The sequence below is a fragment of the Hyperoodon ampullatus genome (assembly GCF_949752795.1).
Source record: "Hyperoodon ampullatus genome assembly, chromosome: 2".
Taxonomy (NCBI): domain Eukaryota; kingdom Metazoa; phylum Chordata; class Mammalia; order Artiodactyla; family Ziphiidae; genus Hyperoodon; species Hyperoodon ampullatus.
The window spans coordinates 198,076,174-198,096,472 of NC_136915.1; the positions used below are offsets into that span (position 1 = coordinate 198,076,174).

At 50.0% G+C, this 20,299-nt stretch overlaps 1 protein-coding gene across 1 annotated transcript in view; it reads left to right on the top strand.

Moving 5' to 3' along the window:
• PPP1R12B (protein phosphatase 1 regulatory subunit 12B) overlaps positions 1–20,299 on the top strand; it is a gene marked incomplete at both ends in the record, with an annotated part of 198,811 nt that overhangs the window by 62,967 nt on the left and 115,545 nt on the right. Inside the window, 10 exon segments of the mRNA XM_079726165.1 lie at positions 2,449–2,608; positions 3,775–3,919; positions 5,171–5,245; positions 6,968–7,047; positions 7,717–7,856; positions 12,747–12,859; positions 15,457–15,657; positions 16,635–16,717; positions 17,694–17,819; positions 20,198–20,298. Coding sequence (XP_079582291.1) covers positions 2,449–2,608; positions 3,775–3,919; positions 5,171–5,245; positions 6,968–7,047; positions 7,717–7,856; positions 12,747–12,859; positions 15,457–15,657; positions 16,635–16,717; positions 17,694–17,819; positions 20,198–20,298 — 1,224 coding nt within the window.

Here is a 20,299-nt window from a genome sequence, read left to right on the forward strand (position 1 = left end):
CCTATGAGAAAACCTTCTTGACGTTGGTCTTGATAATGATTTTTTTGGATATTACACCAAAAGCACAAGGAACAAAAGCACAAATAAATAAGTGGCTCTACATCAAACTAAAAAACTTCTGCACAGCCAAAGAAACAGTCAACACAATGAAAAGGCAGCCTGTGGCATGGGAGAAAATATTTGCAAGTCACATATCTGATAAGAGGTCAATATCCAAAATATATAGGGAACTCATACAACTCAATAGCAAAAAACCAAACAATCCAATTAAAAAAGCAGAAGAGCTGAATAGAAAATTTTCCAAAGAAGACATACATTTAATGGCCAACAGGCACATGAAAAGATGCTCAACGTCACTAATCATCAGAGAGGTCCAACTCAAAACCCTATTGAGCTATCACCTCACACCTGTTAGAATGGCTATTATCCAAAAGACAAGAAATAACAAGTGTTGGCGAGGGTGTGGGAAAAGCGAGCCCTCCCACACTGCTGGTGGGAATGTAAATCGGTGCAGCCACTGTGGAAAACTGTATGGAGGGTCCTTAAAAAATTAAAAATAGAGCTACCATATGATCCAGCAATTCCACTTCTGAGTGTATATCCAAAGGAAATGAAATCAGAATCTCAAAGAGATATGTGCACTCCCGTGTTCAATGCAGCATTATTCACAGTAGCCGAGATAGGAAACAACCTGAGTGTCAGTGTACGCATGAATGGATGAAGAAGACGCAGTATGTGTGTATATATCTGTTTATACTGTAGCTAATAGAATAGTATTCAGCCACGAGGAAGAAGGAAGTCCTGCCGTATGCGATAACATGCACGGGCCTTGAGGGCATCATGCTAAGTGAAATAAGTCGGACAGAGAGAGACAGATACTGTATGATATTGCTGGTACGTGGAATCTAAAAATGCAGAACTGATAGAAACAGAGAGCAGAATGGTGGTTTGCAAGGGCTGGGGAGTGGGGGAGATGTTGGTCAAAGGGCACAAACTTCCAGTTATAAGATGAACAGTTTCTGGGGATCCAATGTACAGCAGGTGACCATCGTTAACAGTACTGTATTATATACTGGAAAGTTGCTAAGAGATCTTAAATGTTCTCACCACAAAAAAGAAATGGTAGGGGCTTCCCTGGTGGCGCAGTGGTTGAGAGTCCGCCTGCCAATGCAGGGAACACGGGTTCGTGCCCCGGTCTGGGAAGATCCCACATGCCGCGGAGCAGCTGGGCCCGTGAGCCATGGCCGCTGGGCCTGCGCGTCCGGAGCCTGTGCTCCGCAACGGGAGAGGCCACAACAGTGAGAGGCCTGCGTAACGCCAAAAAAAAAAAAAAAAAAAAGAAAGAAATGGTAATTATGTGAGATGATGGAGGTATTTAATAACTGCTGTGGTAATCATGCAATATATAGGTGTTGTACACCTTTAACTTATACAAAGCTATATGTCAATTAAATCTCAATAAAGCTGTAAAAAAAAAAAAAGAAATAAAATGAATCAGTTACCTCTTCCCCCCATCCGTCTCCTCAAATCAGACAGATAATCCTCAGGTAGTTCCCAGGGTCTCATTCAAGAATCGAGAGGGAGGGGAGCAGACCGTACACAGGTCAAGCCTGCCAACGAGTGTGAGTCTCCTGGGCGGGTGTGTTTGTCCTAGGAACAGGTCATTATTTTGTGCAACAGGGGATCCCCAACCCCAGCTCCTTTTCACTGACACAGGTTGGAGAGTTGTCGGCTAAAGGGAGGCACCCTGGGATTTCCTCCATAATGTTTTAACCCGCATTCCCGTGGAAGTTTGACTGTGCATCACCTACTCCCGGCTCTAGGGCATAGAGCTTCAGTCAGTGTATTTCCCTACACAGGGAGATGAACTTCAGAGGTAGTTAATTTTTTAAAGTATGTTATACCTGAAACTAAGATTTTTGATACCAATCCTAAGGTGTAGTGAGTGGACAAGAGGAGCGGACGGGCACCTAGGACATCAGCGTTCTGGTGGCAGCTCTGAGGCGTCCTGGGGCCTCGAGTGAGGCCCCTGACCTTTGTATGTTTATTTCCTCATCTGTTAAGTGGGGATAGCAGTATCTATTGTATTTACTTCAAAGGATTGTGGGGAAACTAAAATGTATAACGTGTAAAAGGTCTTTGAAATGTGTACTTTGTACAAACACTATAATATAAATAAAATCCCCTTTGGTTTTTATGTTCTTAAAATTGAAAACACTGTTAAGTATGGTCCCTTAATGAATCTGCCGTCAAGTACTATTTAACCTCGTGATTTAACCCTGATAAAACTACTGATAAGTCTGTAAATGTCATGGCTCTTCTAAATGAAGATAAATCTGAAGACTGCCCCCCTTGATGACTAAACTGCCATTAGTGGTTGTATTTAGGAGGTGTTTTGAATCTGAGGGACCTTTGGTGATGCTGGCTGTCTGGATCTTGTTTTTGCAGGGGTCGATCTCGAGCAGTCGAGGAAGGCAGAGGAACAGCAGATGCTGCAGGACGCCCGCCAGTGGCTCAACAGCGGGAAGATACAGGATGTGAGGCAGGCGCGCTCAGGGGCCACTGCCCTCCACGTGGCTGCTGCCAAGGGCTACTCTGAGGTCCTCAGGTAACGTCCGCGCACGTGGTCTGGGCTGCACAGACTGGGAGGAGAGGAATTGGTGTGGATGCGGGATGGATTAGGTCTTCAGCTGGGCCGTGTTTCTTTGCTGCTTCCCTCCTGGGCCACGCAGTGTCTCCTCCTGCGTTTGCTGGTACTCTTCACCTCCCTCCTCCCGCCACACCGCCCTCTAGCTTCTCCTGAGGGGTCCGATGTGAGGCCGAGTTGAGCTGGACTGGCCTGCAGGGCACCTTGCGTGGCCGCCTCCAGCCCCACAGTTCATCATTAGCACCCCGGCACCTCCCCTTCTGGCGACACGCAGCACAGAGCAGACTCGCCACCCTTTTGGTCCTCTCTGACTCGTTAGATTAATGACACAGGTGTGGAGCGTGCAGCATCCAGCTGCAGCGGGATGGTCCCCCGTGCACGAGGACTCTGGACTCTCCTCTACCTGCTCTCCTTTCCCTTCACGTCCTTCCCCGCTTTTGTGGCTCTGCCCCTGGGCCTGCCCAGTACCTGGGCTGCTGGTGGCACCGCATGTGTCTTGTCGCCAGACGCTTTCACTGCCTCGTGTTCCACCCAGTATGAGCTTCCTGGTCTGTGTGGTGAGTGTCGGTGCACCTTTCTGCCTGGCAGCATGCTCACGTGCTCGTTTCTTGGACGGCGTCTGGAGGCCCACGACGTAGGCCGCCTGCGTCCGCCCGGTGCTGCCAGGGCCTCAGGAGTCAAGCTGTCCTCCACGCACACGGCGGGGCTGTAGCCTTAGCGCTAGCGAACGGCCCCTGCACGTACTCCCGTGGGGTCGGAGGTGCAAGCATGGTGTCCGGGGAAGACCAGCCAGAGAGCTAGTGAGGGAGTGAGAGAATCAGGTGCCCGACAGCCCCTTCCTGCGCTGGAAAGCTGACAGCACCCCCCGACGGAGCTGAGCGAGGCGCCGGCTGGCCTCAGGTGCCTGCGTGGTGGGACATGGGTGTGCCAGGGAGCACCGCGGCCTCTGGCCGAGGGTGGTTGAAGCTTACCCGTGGCGGCTCTCAGGCAGTAGCTGGCGCCGAGCTGGGCCTTAGAGGCCAGGTGGCGGCGCAGGGCAGGGCCTGAAACGCCAGCTGGGTGGCCGCCAGTGTGGCACGGAGCTCTGCCACCGAGCACGTAATGGCTGGTTTGGGGTTTCTCCTCAGACTTTTGACTCAGGCTGGCTATGAGCTCAATGTCCAGGACCGCGACGGCTGGACCCCGCTCCATGCCGCCGCACACTGGGGGGTGAAGGAGGCGTGCTCCATCCTGGCAGAAGCCCTCTGTGACATGGACGTCAGGAGCAAACTGGTTAGTGAGCGTCACCCTCTAACGGGGCTCGGGAACAAAAGGCTTCAAGTCCCTGCTAAGTGACCAGGCTTGCTGTCCTGGCTTGGGCATCCCTGGTAGCTGTAGTTCTGCTTCCCGCCCCGTTATCCACGCAGACACGTTGGCTTTGTAAAATAAAGCTCCACTGAGCCGGTCTGCTGATTCTGTTTATGCTGAAGCCCCTAAAGCAAACACACAGGGAAAGAAAAAAGATATTTTCCCCCTTAGCAGAAATGAGCAGTGGGGAAGCCCAAGGCCACTATCTGTGGTGAACTATGAAATACTTTGCTTTTACTTCTAATTCAAAGACTTAATAGCTGAGCCCTAGTCACTTCCAGTTGTTAAAAAAACGTTATAGGGCTTGCCTGGTGGCGCAGTGGTTGAGAGTCTGCCTGCCGATGCAGGGGACGCGGGTTCGTGCCCCGGTTCGGGAAGATCCCACATGCCGCGGAGCAGCTGGGCCCGTGAGCCATGGCCGCTGAGCCTGCGCGTCCCTAGCCTGTGCTCCGCAGCGGGAGAGGCCACAACAGTGAGAGGCCCGCATACCGCAAAAAAAAAACAACAAAAAACGTTATAATGTTGAGATCCTGCAGTTTGGCTGAAAGTCGTCTTATTCAGCCGCACTTCAAGCAGTACAGAAGTCCTGCAACTTCTATCCCTACATCTACTGATTTTCTAGGAATCCAGAGACGTGGCTTTTTACTTAGTAGATGTTCTTATCTACCTCCCATCTCTCCTGACCCAGGGTTCATTCTCACATTATGGGTTAGGGTCCTTAACTGTGCTGTTTCCTAAGAGATAACCCTTCTCTCACTTAAAGGGAGATGATTCCTGTGACTTAGTCTTTAGTGCACCCGTGCCCTGGACCTCCTTCTGAGGCTTCTAAGAGCCCTTTGTTGAATTTATCATAACAATTAAGAGCATTTTAGAATAGCTACAAGTAGAGATTTCAATTGATCATTTGCCAAGAGGCAATAAACATTAGAAATAATGTGGTGATTTCCTTCATACAGCTTTACAAAATATAAAGCCCTGTATTTTAGGGTTTGCTATTTCTTGTTGTGTTTCCTCTGTGATAGATGAAGGTATTACCACGGTGTCGAGTAGACTAGTCAGTGAAGCAGCTATCACTGGAGTCAGAGGCATACAGTGGACATCCACTAGTTCTCTGATGAACTCCCGTGATCGCTGCGTCTGCTTCCAATTGGTCATGGCGCCCCTTTTCTCTGCCAGGGCCAGACACCGTTTGACGTGGCTGACGAGGGCCTCGTGGAGCACCTGGAGATGCTGCAGAAGAAGCAGAGCGTGGTGAGTCTGGGGGGACAGTCCACGCCACAGGCCACACCAGCTGTAGTTTGTCTGCTGCGAGTGGAGTTGGACGTCCCTGCATTCCAGCAATGATAGTGGTTCCCTCCAGGAATATCCACAGTCTGTTAGAAAAAAAATATCCCCGAAACTGTTGTTGCTAAAGTTCGCTTGTTATCTCCTCATTATCTTAGAGCCTTCAAGCAGCTGAAAGGCAAACATGACGACAACGACGACTCTAGTTACCCTTGAGCTCTAGAAAATGGGCATGGTGTGTTCAAGTCAGAATTTTTTGCAAATAGGGGTAGAGGACACCTCATACCTTTTCCTTATTGACTGAAAGGACTTCTTTGTTGAAAGAAAATTGATTACAGGGAGGGATATATTTCTTAAAAAGCAAACAAACCCACAAAAACTAAAACGTTTGGCATTGGACAGTGCTTGGTCAGTGATTCATATTTATTCCATTCATCAAATATCCAAAATTCGGTCCTCTTCTCCCTGTTCTTCTAGAACTTTGATGGTTTGGTTGTCTGTGCCCTTCTGCTTAGTGCAGCCCAGGAGGACCATGTAAGCATGGTACCCACGTCCAGACTGCAGGGTGGAAAACCCTGCCAGTACTCGAGTGACCAGGGAGTGAGTCACACTCTGCCTGGGAGAGGGAGGAGTACTTAGGTGCGGAGGATAAAGTCAGTCACATTAGGGGCTCGAGAATCTCCTGTTGAAGCAGAGTGGGACAGGAGAAACCATGTGCTTTCCTTGTGCTTTCCTTTGCGCGGGCTGTGGCTCAGGGCACGTGGGCTCAAGTGCAGGAGAATGTGAGAAGCTGAGAGCAGTTCTGAATGAAAGACCCGTGTGGTTCAGTGACGGGACAGATCAGCTGTCCTGCCCTCCCCTGTGCTCAGCACCGTCTGGACTGGCAAGTGGAGATGCTCATTTCTTCAGGACTGGCTGGGAAAGCTGCAGACCCAGAGCGCAGACGCAGCTTGCGGTTCAGTTGTCTCCTCTGATGAGCAGCTGGAATCTATTTCTGAGCGGCAGCAGCCTTCCTGATATAAGATTATCATTTGCATGGTTAGGTGTTTGTTGTTTTTTAAATTTTTTATTCTGTAATAATTTTTAAGCTTACAGAGACGTTGTGGAAATAGTAGCGAGTTCTCGTGTATCCTTCACCCAGCATGGTTCGGTCTTTGAACACGAGGAGTATCCTCACTAAATAACATTTCTGTGCTACTGGGAATGGTGCCTGCCTTTGCCCCCTGCATAACTTTGGGGTCCAGGGATTTAAGTACATTTTGTCTAGAGCATGTGTCTAAGTACCGGACAGTTTTTTCCAAGGGCTTATTTCCCATTTGGCACCTGCTTCTTCTTTAGAACCATTGCCAACTTAATTCAGTATATGGATCCTAAAGAGTTCTTTCAGGTACTCCTGGCGTTTGATCCTGTACACCTAGGTTTTTTGGGACGATGGGGTTTGGATATTTGATGGGGCAGTTTTCACTGAAGCTCTAATGCCGTGGATTTCCTCTTCTCATTGAATGAGCATCTTTCTCTGTCATTGTCTTCCACGGAGACCAGCACACAGCTGATGTGTTTCCCTTCTCCCCAGTCTCTCCTCCCCTTTGGTGTTGGTCCAGTAACAGGGCCATTTTAGTTTTTCTCATGGCTGCTGATTTTTTACCAATAGTCAACGTCTTCTCTTTTTTCTGTTTTCTCGATTTCCAGCTTCGAAGTGAAAAAGAGACACGGAATAAGCTCATTGAGTCAGACCTGAACAGCAAGTTGCACGGTAGACTCTTTAAGAAGTAAGATATTTGGGTTTGAGAAATGTGATGAGCCCTGCTGAGTGTGACACGTTTAGCTTGAGAATTTATACAGTGAAGAGACCCCGTGTTTGTAGCCAAATGATCTTTAAACATGTGGGAATGTTTGAGGGGCAAGGAGGTGAGTGGCATTGACTTGTGGGGGGCGACACTGAGAGTGGGTGGGCGTGTTTTAAATTTGTGAATTAACGGAGACTGTGTGCATTGCTTTCTTCCCAGCGTAAGGGTTCTTAGTCCCAACTGCTTCCCTAACTAGAAGGTCTGAGCTCAGGGGCCGTGTCTGTTGTGTTTGCACCATACTGTTGCCTAGCATGGTCCTGGCGTGTGAGAAGCACTCAGTAAACATTTGTTAAATGATTTGTAAAAATATTTACCTGCTCACTCATCATGAAGATGCATAGCCCTCCTTGTTCCTTGTGTTAAACAGGCTGGACCTTCTTCCATCACACTCGCAAATCAAGTACTAACCCTTAGTCAGCAGAAAACCCAGGATTCAGAAGAATACGGATGTAAAGCAGGATTTGAATATATTTCTGTTACTGCTTCCACACAGAGCTTCACAGACTTGTCCTTCTCGTTCCGGATCCCTGGTGAGCGTAGGAAATGGCGTGTCCTTTCTGAATTACGCTCAAATTGTCATCTTTAATTTAGCAAAGAGAAGATGCTCTATGAGGAGGAGACACCGAAGCCCCAAGAAGTGGAGGATGAAAGCAAAGCATCCAGCAGCTCCAGCTCAGACGAGGACGAAGGTGAAGACGAGGCTTCTGAGTCAGAAACCGAGAAGGAGGCGGGTGATCCCGAGCCCCCCTGTCTCCAGAGCACGGGGGGTCGCTCCTTGTCACAAGGCAGGTGATGCCAGGGCCCTCAGGTGGAACCGATTCCCTAAACAGAACCTCCCAGTCTTTTTCTTTTTCCTTCCCATTATGTGAAGCTCCTTCAATTCCTGATTTGGGGATTGAAGGAGGAACAAAATCATATTTACCTTTATGACTCTTATTGATGATATACATCATATGGGGCTTCTTAAGTTTGTTACATGGCGAGACCGGAACCCCAGCGGTGAGAGCTGGGCGCTGAGCATGCTCAGAGTGCCAGGCTGTACGTTAGCCTGGGGTTTTGATACACAGCAAGGCAAACGCTTAGAAAAGAGACATGGGGGTTTTGCTGAGTAGAGGTTCCCCTGCCGCAGAGTAGTTCTCATGGATAATTGGGAGCTCGTGATAAACTAAGAGTTCACCTGCCCATGTCCTGCAGTCAGCGGCATCTTATTTCTCCAGACTGGTGTCCACGAGAAGAGGACCAAGTTAGGGGGAAGAGTCCACATTCAGTTTATGTGAGTCGTAGAGTCTGTGTTTCCCTCTGAACTCTGCCCTAGCCGGCTGCCCGTCGCGAAGATGCTCAGCTCTTTCTGTTTCCCGGCCCTGGCTCCTGTACAGTGGGTCTGCCTTTACTGACACGGTTGCTCTCAGTTGCAGGAGGGCACTGCCTTTGTCCATGTCTCCGTCTCTCAGAGGAGGTTAGAGACCCTTGATTCTGTAGAACAGACGGGCCCCAGCTAGGTTTGTAGTGTAGGAGACGACCTTTTGTTCACTGAGTCTCGAACTGCTATTCTTTTTTTTTTTTCTTGTGGTATGTGGGCCTCTCACTGCTGTGGCCTCTCCCGTTGCGGAGCACAGGCTCCGGATGCGCAGGCTCAACGGCCATGGCTCGCGGGCCCAGCCGCTCCGTGGCATGTGGGATCTTCCCGGACCGGGGCACGAACCCATGTCCCCTGCATCGGCCGGCGGACTCTTAACCACTGCGCCACCAGGGAAGCCCTTGAACTGCTATTCTTAAGCAGGCACAGCTTGCTCTGGAAATGCCAGTGTAGTATCTGTCAAAATCCATACGTGTTCATCTTTTTAATATTTATATTGTTTACTGAGTGCTTACATGTCTTAGGCTTCCAGTATTGTCTGGAATGAGCATCTAGACTTGTCCTCTGCCAGATCACTATGTTAGCTACCAAAGTGTTGGCGGAATGGGAGGGCACTGCCTGGGCTACTGAAATTACCCATGATGGTGTCCCCAGGCCTCAGGTCTCTTGTTCCCTGCAGCCCAGCTCCACGTTGCTATTGGGGTTAAACACCCCGCACCCCTTGATGATGCTGCACTCCTGTTCAGAAACCTTCCATGACCACCTTCCAGACTCTGCCTGCAGAGTGAGTCCCAAGCCCTGTGGCCCGGCCTTCAAGACCTCTCATAGTCTAGCTCCAGCTGACCTTTCCAGTGTTGTCTGTAAGTGCGGATGTGTGCTATCCAAGCTGGATCGCTGGAGTTCCCAGACAAGCCCGGGTGTTCCACCCTGAACAGTTATTTGTGCTGTAGAATTTGTTCCTGGCCATCGGATGTTTATTGCATGATTTCTGTCAAAAGCTGTAGGGTCTGCCAGATTGAAGAGTCCTTCTTTAGGTTTTTCCTGTATAGGAACGTGCAGAGGAGGGACCCCTCCCTGTGCTCTCACCCCCTGTGTGGCCCCCAGCACTGCTCATTCCTCTCGGTTGCAGCGTCCTTGGGCTGGGAATTCCAAGTGTGTCACTCCCAGGTCTCAGCGCCGCACCTGGCACGTGACAGGCAGCCACATCCACTGAATGTTTTGTTGAATGTATCTCGGGGATGTAGGGGGATAGGAAGGCGTGTACATGAATAAAGCCCATGTCACGTGAGAGAGATAAATGCAGCCAATGGTGTTCACTAGTACAAAAGACTGCATTGAGTTTGGGGGTTTATCGTGACACTTTAGGGTGGAGATCAAGGAGGCAGAATAGAAGGACACAGAGCTCACCTCCTCTCACGGATACATCAGAAATACATGTGCACATGGGACAGTTCTCACAGAACATAGTAACACTTCACATTTATGTAGTGCTTATTTATTTATTTATTTATTTATTTGGTTGGTTGTGCCATGTCTTAGTTGTGGTGGGGGGGCTCCTTAGTTGCAGCACACGGGCTCCTTAGTTGTGGCATGTGAACTCTTAGTTGCAGCGTGCGGGATCTAGTTCCCTGACCGCGGATTGAACGTGGACCCCCCTGCATTGGGAGTGCAGAGTCTTATCCACTCTGCCACCAAGGTAGTCCCTATATATGGCTTTTTAATTTGCAACACACTTAACACATTTTTATTTAATCCTTACACCCACACTCTGAGATGATGTATTATTGCCTCCACTTTTTAGAACGGGAAGGTGACACCGCAAGTGAGGTGACTTGGGGCTCACAGCTGTGGGCGGAGTGCCCGAGCCCCCGACTTTGATCTGGGCTCCGCGGAGTAGCAGGGGCGGAAAGCTCACGCTGGGGGCAAGGGCGAGATGTCCCCAGGGGAGGGGTCGTCAGAAAAGAGCTACATACTGGGTCTGGGAGGTGAGATGGAGTCGGTGGAGGAGGGGTGGCCCCAGAGGATGTGTGTTTCTGTGTCAGGAAGGCCGGGCAGGAGTGAGGAGGAGACCGAGGCTCCAGCAGGTCAGCCTCAGCAGCTGGCGACAGCAGTGAGCTTCCCTGCGCGCTTCTGTCTGTGGACATTTCACTCCTGACTCAGAGCCCGGCTCAAAGTAGTGTCCTTTGTGAAGCCGTGTCGTCACAGCTACAGGGTTTTCTCCGCTCTTCTGACTCCCGTGGCTGTGGTCGGAGCCTTCGTGTCGCTTGGACTACTTAGCGTTAGTGTCACCTTGGTTCTCCTCTCGTCTTCTCTGCTCTCCCCCCTCAGCGAGCTGCGGGAGCACTGGGACACACCGCGTGTCCTGGTGACCTTCGCGTCCCTCCTGGTGCCCGGCGCCGGGCCTTGTGCAGGGCAGGTGCTCAGCACACCCTGCGGGGCCGAGGGGGCGGGTGGTGCCCGAGCCTCCAGGTGCCGCCTGGCACCCGTGCGCACACTGAGCAGGCCCTTGTCGAGTGCGTGTCTCCTCTTCTTAAACCTCCACAGGTACAGCCTCATAAAATGACAGTTTCCATGTGTGTTACGTCCTAACCTAGTTGTAAGGAATGTTAATTACATTTTGAGGTAAATGTAAGCAGTTTGATTTGGATTTCTGTTTTTCCCTTTCTTTTACTTATTTGACGTGTTACTTATCTACTGCTGCATAACAAGCCATCCCAAAACTTAGTGGCAGGTAGCACAACTCTTTGTACGCACCCAGTGTCACAGGTTGGTAGTTTGGGAAGGGCTCTGCCAGGGTGGCTTCTCTGTCGTCTGTGGTGGTGCCGGCGCACTCACGAGTGTGGTGAGTTGGTGCGTGGCTGAGGGGTGGCCTCCTCCCTTCCTGGTGGCTTGCCGGGCCGTCTGGGGCAAGTGGGCCGTGTGTCTCTTGTCATCAGGCAGGCCAGCCCCTGCTTCACATGGCAGCTGCATTCCAGCCTTCATCAGAGAGGGTGAGCTCCGCGCACACGCACTCTCCAGGCCTCTGCTTGTGTCCCGTTTGCTGATTCCCCAGGGGCCACAGGACGTCACAGGGCCAAGGCCGGAGTCAGTATGAGGGGTAGCACACAGGGTGTGGACTCAGCAGGAGTCAGCCTGTGACTGTCAGTGAGGTTTGGCAGTGAGGTCCATTTCCTGGGGGTAGAGACGTTCCGACTGTGTTCAAAGACTGCCTTGAGTATTCACAGTCGCCACAAAGACAGTGATGCTAGTAATAATAAACTGTTCTCTAGGGACTTAATATTGAGTTATGCAATTTAAAAACATTTTATCTCTAATCTGTACAGCAACTCACAAGACAAGAATTTGAGTCTCTGATTTATCAGTGAGAAAATAGAAGTTCAAATATGCTACGTAACTTGCCCAGTGTCCCACATCTAGGATGTGGCTGAAAACTGTCCCGTAGTTCATGAGTGGGTTACCCTGGAGCTGTGTTTCTGGAGTCCAGGGACCAGAGGCCCAGCAGCCACTGGACTCAGGCAGACGGGACTTCTGTCAGCGCCCCGGGAGGGACCCCTCCCGCTTATGTCACCACAGTGTCCTACACGGCCCTCTGGCTTTATTTCCTCTTGTGACCCCAAGAGCCCTTGTTACTTGGTGGCTGCCTCTTTCCTGACCAGCGACGTGGGTGTTGTGACTTCCCGGCCCTTCGCCGTCCCTCCCGCCCCTCCTCCTGCTGCCCTGTGCCCTCCAGCGTCCCCCACAGCATCTTCCCTACGTTCCCTCCCTCAGACGGTCTGCCTCTTCTCTGGACCCCCGGAGCGCTTGCTGATTTACATCAACCAGTTCAGCACCGGTCGTCTTTGACCTTGTGTTGTTACCATGATTACTTTACACCTTCCGTCTCTTCTTTTTGTAACTGCCTGGAAAGCAAGGTCTATCTTATACCTTCTCTGGCTTTTCCTGCCCAACCCCCCAAACAGAGTAGATTCGTACTGTGTACTTACTCATGAATTTTATATGTGACATATAGTGTGGAGAAGGTTGTCAGCTATCCATGTGGGGATGAGAACTGGCACCTGTCAAGGCAGGCATTCAACTTGAGTCTGTTTTCTTATAAGAGACAGTGGTTGCCAGCGGTTTCATAGTACTTTGAATCCAAGCATTACAGGGCCCTAGTGATCTGTTTTGATAATGGGTAAACCCTTTCTGTTAGCTGAAAAGTGCACATACGCTCAGATAAGGTTTTCATACTTGTACTTGTTGCTTCTCTTGTCTTAAATAACAGATAAAAAGCCGGAAGCCGTCGTCAACCGTTCCAACTCTGAAAGCAAGAGTAGTGCCGCAGAGCAGACACCAGCACCGGCACAGATCGTCTCCTCCAGCTCTTCAGCCAGGAGAGTGAGTACTTTGGAATTAGTTTGCATATTTCCCACTATTGCAGTAACATACAGTTAGAAAGACCTTAAAGGTACATTCATGCTTTTTTTTTCTTTAAGTTGAGTATAGTTGATTTATGATGTTGGGTTAGTTTCAGGTGTACAGCAAAGTGATTTGGTTATACATACATATATATTTTTTTCAGATTTCTTTTCCTTTATAGGTTATTACAAAATACTTAGTAGAGTTCCCTGTGCTATACAGTAGGTCCATGTTGTTTGTCTATATTATATATAGTCGTGTGTGTATGTTAATCCCAATCTCCTAATTTATCCCTCCCCCCTCCCCGTTGGTAACCATAAGTTTGTTTTCTCTGTCTGTGAGTCTATTTCTGTTTCGTAAATAAGCTCATTTGTATCCTTTTTTTTTAGATTCCACATATGAGTGATATCATATGACATTTGTCTTTCTCTGTCTGACTTACTTCACTTCGTATGATAATCTCTAGGTCCATCCATGTTGCTGCAAATGGCATGATTTCACTCTTTTTTATGGCTGAGTAATACTCTGTTGTATATATGTACCACATCTTTATATTCTTGCCTTAGTCAGCTCAGCTGCCATAACAAAATACCACAAACAGGATGGCTTTAAATAGAAACCTATGTCTCACAGTCTGGAGGCTGGAAATCCAAGGTCACGGTGCTGGCAGGTTCAGTTCATGGTGAGGGTGCTCTTCCTGGCTCTCAGACAACCACCTGGTCTCCGAGTATAATCACACTGTGGGTTAGGGCTTCAGTACATGGATTTGGAGGAGTGGACACGATGTTTGTGTCCATGACTTTGCCCACAGTATATTTAAAAAAACTATAAAGCCATCACCAAACAAATTTGGCTACAGTGTGTTTAGATGACACAGGCCCTAGTAACCTGGGACCAAGGAAATGTTGTCCGTTGCCTATTTTCTTCGTATCTGAAGTTGAGGTGAGCGTATGTGAAGCTCAGATTGGGCTGGGAAGATAGCCAGCACCCAGCCTTGATTGTTCTGATGACTGCTCTTCTTCTTTTACTTCCCGTGTTCCATTTTACTCTCCTGAGCTAAGTCCTTATAGTCGATGATGAGTGGAGAGCGGAGGTTGAAAGCACTTGTTGAAATATGTGAGTGCCTCCGGCGGCCTCCCCAGGCCGCTCAGAAGCTCCCGCGGCTCCACAGCGTGTGGGCTTGATGTGAGGAGGACGGGGCCGAGCTCTTGGGAGTGCAGCTCTTGGACAGCTCTGGGCTTCTGCAGACGCTGACTTACTGATCTTCCTAGAGCCTCGTGAATGTGCAGGCAGCGTTCTGGTGTCCTTGTGGTGACGAGGCAGCAGAGGCTCAGCTGCGCGCTGGCTCCCGGGAGCGTCCAGCCTCTTAGGCCTGCTCACTCCCCCTGCTTCTGCGCGCGACTAAATCGCCTGCTTTTTTAAGAGGAAAAGTCCTAAATTAAAAAAGATACAAACGCACACCCATACTTACTCCACTTTGCTAAAAGAATGCTGGGAAAGACATTTTTCCCCTCAGAACCAGGGTGGCTTATAAAGAGCCAACAGGATTGATTCTCTGAAGCTGGAAGGAGTACGTAAATATATCCTTTCAGATGATCGGGTAAAAGAGAAAAATCTAAGCATGGTTTTACATTTCTATTGCGTTTTCACCATGCCAGGCGGTAGAGGTGGCCTGGTTCTGGAGAAAGACCGACGCTTCTAGCAGAGCCCCCCACAGCCCAGGAAGAGGCCCACGGCTGATGGTCTGTAGACCAGATGTGCCCCAGCCTGGTCTTCAGGCTGACACTAGTCTGCGATATTTTCTGTGGTTTATAGCAGGATGAGATGGTTAAGGACAATGTAAGCTTTCCATGAAGCTTTCTTTTCTAATGTTAGAATTACTTCTCTCTCTCTTTTTTTTTTTTTAATGAAATGATGGTACCGGAAATGGTAATCCATTTCTGAAAGCTGTTCTCCTGGCAAAATTTAAAAACTGGCAACGCTATGACTTGTACCATTTTTTTTTCTTTTTTAATTTTGCTGCTCGCTGAAATCTGAAATGCTTAGAACTGCTACCCTCGATCAAATAAACCATTGTCTTGAAATAAGCAGTTAGAATTTGAGTGGAGTGGCCTTTAGCATCTGTGTGCATGTTACCTTCCATCAGCTTACCACAGTTTCATCACAGGACCTTGAAACATAGCGACACCTTGGCCCGCCCTGTGTTTCCCAGTGTCCACGTGTTATAAGAGCTCTTTGTCAGGGTTACATATGGACCTGTTGAGGTCTGGAGAGGTGAGGTGTCCCGTCCCCAGGCACACAGCGGACAGGAGAGGGCGTGTCACCAGGCCTGGATCAGCACTCAGCCTGCTGTTGTATTCCTCAGAGCAGCTCTGTCAGGTGGGAGCGTCTTAGGCTGTCTCTGGCCCAGGAGAAAGGGAACCCTGCGAGGGCCTGGCAGCTGCCAGGTGGGAAAGGGCCGCAGCGCCTGGCCTGCCGCGTGCTTCTCCCTGCTCCGCCCACATCGCCCCATGGAGCTCAGCTGCGGGTGGAAAGAACCATCAGGACCTTTCTCTCCTTTGCTTCGTCCCTCATAGTTCTCCGGCCTTTTCAACAAGCTGGAAGAGCCCAGAGATGAGTCTCCCTCTTCGTGGAGGCTGGGCCTCAGGAAGACCGGCAGCCAGAACGTGCTGAGCGAGGCGGCCAGGTCCAGGGAGGCGCTGCGGGACCGGGCCGCGTCCGTCCACCGCTCGGCCTCCAGCCCCCGCATCTCCACTGCGCTGGACAACAGAGAAAAGGTGCAGTTTCCTTCTGTGACAATTCAACCTCGGGAACAAAGGAAAACATTTTCTAGTCCCTAATTTGATTCTGGAAGTACAGAGTCTTTAAAAGGAGACAGGCGCGTTGATTAATCATGTAGCTGTTTGCCTGCTATTATTTGCTTGGCCAAGAAAGAAAGAAACCCCTTTTCCTTTTGGCACATACCTTCTGTTCATGCTTCCTTACCCTCCTTACCTGGGGCAGAAAAGTGGGTCAGAAGCATGAAGATTTGGATACGGCCTAAAAGGTTCCTCTGAACCAGTAACAGTAATTTATTCTTTTTATGTTTAGAAGCAGAGTTCCTTGGTTGGGCTTTCAATCCTAATGAGGCTCAGGCAGAGTAGCACTTAGAAAAGAAAATTTTAGTGTCTCATTTTTTCATTAATTGATGTATGATCCAGCTACCTTCTCATCTACTGTTCATCCAGAAGGAGCACGCTTCTGTGTCTTCACTCTGGTTCCAGAATTCACAGGGCTCGCTTGGTGCACCCCTCTGGGGCTGGGTCTCCTTTAACCACAGACCGCTCGCTTGGTCCTGGGTTTCCGGACACGCTCGGGCCCGAGGTGTGTTGGCTGCATTAGCTCTGGGGCCCGTTTGTACCTGAGGCTGCACTTCGAGGAAAAGAACTTCAGAGTGCAGTTGCTGTCTGTGGCTTTCCAGAAGCTCCCTGGCTCTGTAGGGCCGCTGCTTGGTGTAACTTGTGCTGCTCTTTCCTGTCTGATGGTCCTGGCTTTCCCCATGAGAATTATTTCCCTACATATTGGTTTTTAATGGAGGAGAGTTGGGAATGAGCCTTTGAGTGCTAACCTTTTTTAATACCACTCAAACTGGAATTGGTATTGAATCTGGAAATAAGATTATATAGGTATATTAAGTTCTGCTTTTTTACCCAAAATGTTTTACACTGTGTCAGTACTGTGCCTTCCCTGTGCGTTCCTTGTTTTGGTTTTACAGGAGAGAGAAAACAGAAGCTCTTTCAGTTCACTGGGGTCGCGGAGGCTGAGCAGCGCCAGCGACCTGGAGGAGAAGGAGAACAGGTACTCAGCACATGGGGGCCTGCGGCCATCCTCCCGCTCAGGAGCCTAGCCCTCCGCCCGTGCTTTGCCGGTGCTGCGCCCTTCAGGTCGACCCTCCCGTGTGGGTTCGCTTTAGTCCACAGCCGGCTCTGTGCATGTGGGATCTGTGTCCACTGGAGTCTCAGGCGCTCCTCGTGCCCAGGACAGGGCCTGTCCCCTGGTGAACACTAAAAATGTGGTTATTTAATTGAATTGATCAACTTCTAATTTGTAAGTAAAGTCTTCCTCATCAGTTAAAATGAATATGGGAATGTTGAGGTATCGCTGCATCTCAGAGCAGAGCCTGGGCTAGAGCCTTGCTTCTCAAGGTGCGGTCCTCCAACCAGCAGCACCAGGGCCGCTGGAAGCCCGTTAGCAATGCAGAGTCTCAGTCCCGCCCAGACCTGCTGAAGTAGCTGGGCACTCGCACAGAGTCCCCTCGGTGGTTGAAAGGCACGTTAAAGCTCGGGAAGGACTGCCCTGGGGGACCTCCCCGGGTTACCAGCTGCGGTTAGGAAGAGGTGCCAGGCCGCTCCTGGGCGTCGCCCGGGTAGGAAGCTGAGGCTCCTTCACTTGCGCGCTCATCCTCTCTGCCTCCCCCATCCCGCCTCTGCTTGCTCTGAGCGACCCACACCGGGCTGACCTGCCAGGCTTTCTAACTGAGGAACGAAGTGGCCTCTCCTTACGAAAGGGCTCTAGATCCGCACCACGAGCACTTGGTACCTACTGAGATGGGCTGGCTTTGAAGTTGCTAAAAGGAAGCAGACGGGAAGCTTTATCCAGTCCCCCGTCTGTGCGGGGAGACAGGTGTATGAACACCTATCTCTTGAAAAGGGTCCCGTTGCTGTCTCTGCAGCCACATGCGCTCCGCCTGCCCGGCCCCCCCTCCCAGTTTAGGCCGTGCGCTGGACAGAGGGCAGGGCCAGTGTTTTGTTTTGTGTCCATCCTGCATCCACAGAGAGTCGGCTGCTCACCTGGTGCGGAGCGGGCCCCCCGCCCGCCAGCTGCGGAGGGACGGAGCGGAGGGGAGCGAATCTCTGCAGACGGCCGCCCCTTCCACCTACGTGACAACCTACCTGAAAAGGTACCAGGCTTCAAGGCTGGGAGGTGGTTTCCTTCGCTCTGGCCATGGGCAGATGGGCAGTAAATTGCATGCCTTTTTACACCCAGTTAGCTCCACAGAAACGAATCAAGAACTGAATTGCTTTTAGATTTCTTGGGAGTAACATCTTAAGTAATTTTAAATCAAAGTTAATTTCTTTCCCTAACTGAATCAGAGTAAGCTAATTCCAAGTTCTCCCCACAGACAGATCTGAATATATACTCCATCCTTTCAGTCCTGTAAAATCTTCAACCAGCTATGACTTCGGGTAGACTCTGAGCAGGACTGAATTTAAGTCGCCCTTGCCCGGTAGCCAGCTCTCCTTCCTCAGCTCAAGTCACACTTTGCGGGGAGGCAGGGAGGGGCCTGTAGGGTATAGCGGGGGCAGGATGGGGACGGATGTTAATTGCATTAAAAAAATTTCATATTGAAGCCTGTTAATTTAGGGACTTGAGTTGTTTTTTTTTTTTATGACTTTAATGGCCCTCAGATCCATCAAGATATGAAACTCGCAAGTCTGGTGCAGAGAAGGTACCTGGGTTTCCTTCCCCTTTTCTCATCTGTATACCCCTTTCTGCAGTTATCTTCTTTGCCACATACCAGCCAGCAAGCAAAGCACCTTTGCCAGAGCCATTAAGCTATAAGACACACTTAATTAATATTTCCGTTTGAACTTTGCTGCTGATGTGGAGGAATCTGATTCTCATTGCTTCCTCTGAGTTCTTTCTTCACTTGTACTCTCTCAACCACACCCCTCCAACTGCCTCATCATGCCACAGCCTTCATCTGTAGGTGTTTGGGTGATTCTTGGTTACCCTAGACACAGACTTTGGCCACAGACTGTGTGTTTGGAATCAAAACCTATTTTCACTTGATAGCAATAATCTCATCAACCAGTTAATGACGGAATGTGGGGACTGTGCCATAAACCAAACAGCCACTGTCACCTTTTAACGCCCTTCAGTTCTGCAGATACGTCCTGTAAGAGAGGGCTCAACTTTGAAAGTGAGCAAGTATAATTCACTGATGTCACTGAAGCTTCGTCCTACAGCCTCAGTGTTTTTAGCTTTAATGAGGCTGTTGCCTGTTTGTCTTCGAGGGTGAGGCCTTAGTCAGAAGAGATAACTTATTACTCCTTATGGCTGGATCCAAACTGGATCCAAGACCAAGAAAACTTCCCTAAGGAAGGAATGTTCTAGAACTTAGGAAAGATGAAGGTGCCATCTTCATCTTCAATGTTCAGGCCTGGTGTTATTTTGTGGCAGGGTTGGTGGCTTTCTGGATCCAAGCCATCAGCAGATGGATGGAGTGAGTAGTGTCTGGTTTCACAGATGTCGTTTGGCATCCTCGTGGTGAACAGAGGAGGGGGGACACCCCTCTTTGGGGTGGGAGGCGTGCTGAGTCATGTGAGCACGTTTGAGAAAGTATCTACAGCTTGCTCCGTACCTTGGACTTCCAAAGCTTTGCTTCTGTAATCCTAAAGCACCTTTTTATTTTACAAACCTTATTTTATGATCTTTCACAAGGAAAGAATCATGTACAGTCACTGTTTCACACAGAAGGTGTGAACAGACATTTGTCATTCTTGGACTATGCCAAACCTCAGAAACTTTCCATTTTCAGTCTCCTTCTTATTTTTTAGGCAGAAATTCCTTTTATAACAGCCCAGTAAAATGCATCTTTTGTCGAAGAAGTCTTCCTGGCTTTTTTGGGTCACCCCCGCCTCAAGTGTTTCATTACTGTTATAGTCAAGAAGTTTTCTTTAGAAATTCTAATCCAGATAATTTTTTGCCGCAGTTGAGATGGTCCCCACCTGTCTTCAGCTGGGACGGGAAGGCTGTCCCCTGTTGCCCGCACAGTGTGACTCGCTAGACCTGAGCCCTCACATCCTCCCGAGGCGTTTCGGCCTCTGTCCTCTTCTCTACTGTTTAGCCCCGAGTCTCTGCTCCAAACCCTCTGCAGGTTCTTCGGCTCACTTTAGCTTTCGCAGTGTTGCTCCTGCCTCAGGGAAGCAGCTGGGGTTGCATGACTTTGTCGGGGGGGTTGGAGCTCTTTTTTCTAGCACAACGCCTCTGTCTCCCGTCTTCCCCCTTTCCCAGCCCCGCTCCATCCGTGCGCTCCGCTCCCTCCTGTTGCTCTTCATCTCTCCTCCTCCCCGCGCCTTCCCTCTGTGGGGTGATGGACGGAGGCCTGCTCGCTGCCGGAGCCCAGCTCAAGCCGGGCTGGGCCCCTCCACTTCCCAGCTGTCCTGCCCTCTCTCCATCCACCTTCCTTTAAGCGCGTAGTCTGGGTGGGGCGGTGGTGCTGGGCGGGGGGCGAGCAGCGTGTCCTGAAGGAAGTGACCCTGTGCTGTTTTGCAGCGCGTCCTGTGGTGGACGTAGTGGCCCCTCAAGCCCCTACCTCTCAGCCAATCTCAACCCACCTCCTGCTGCCTCACTCATTACCATTGGTTCCTCCAGCTC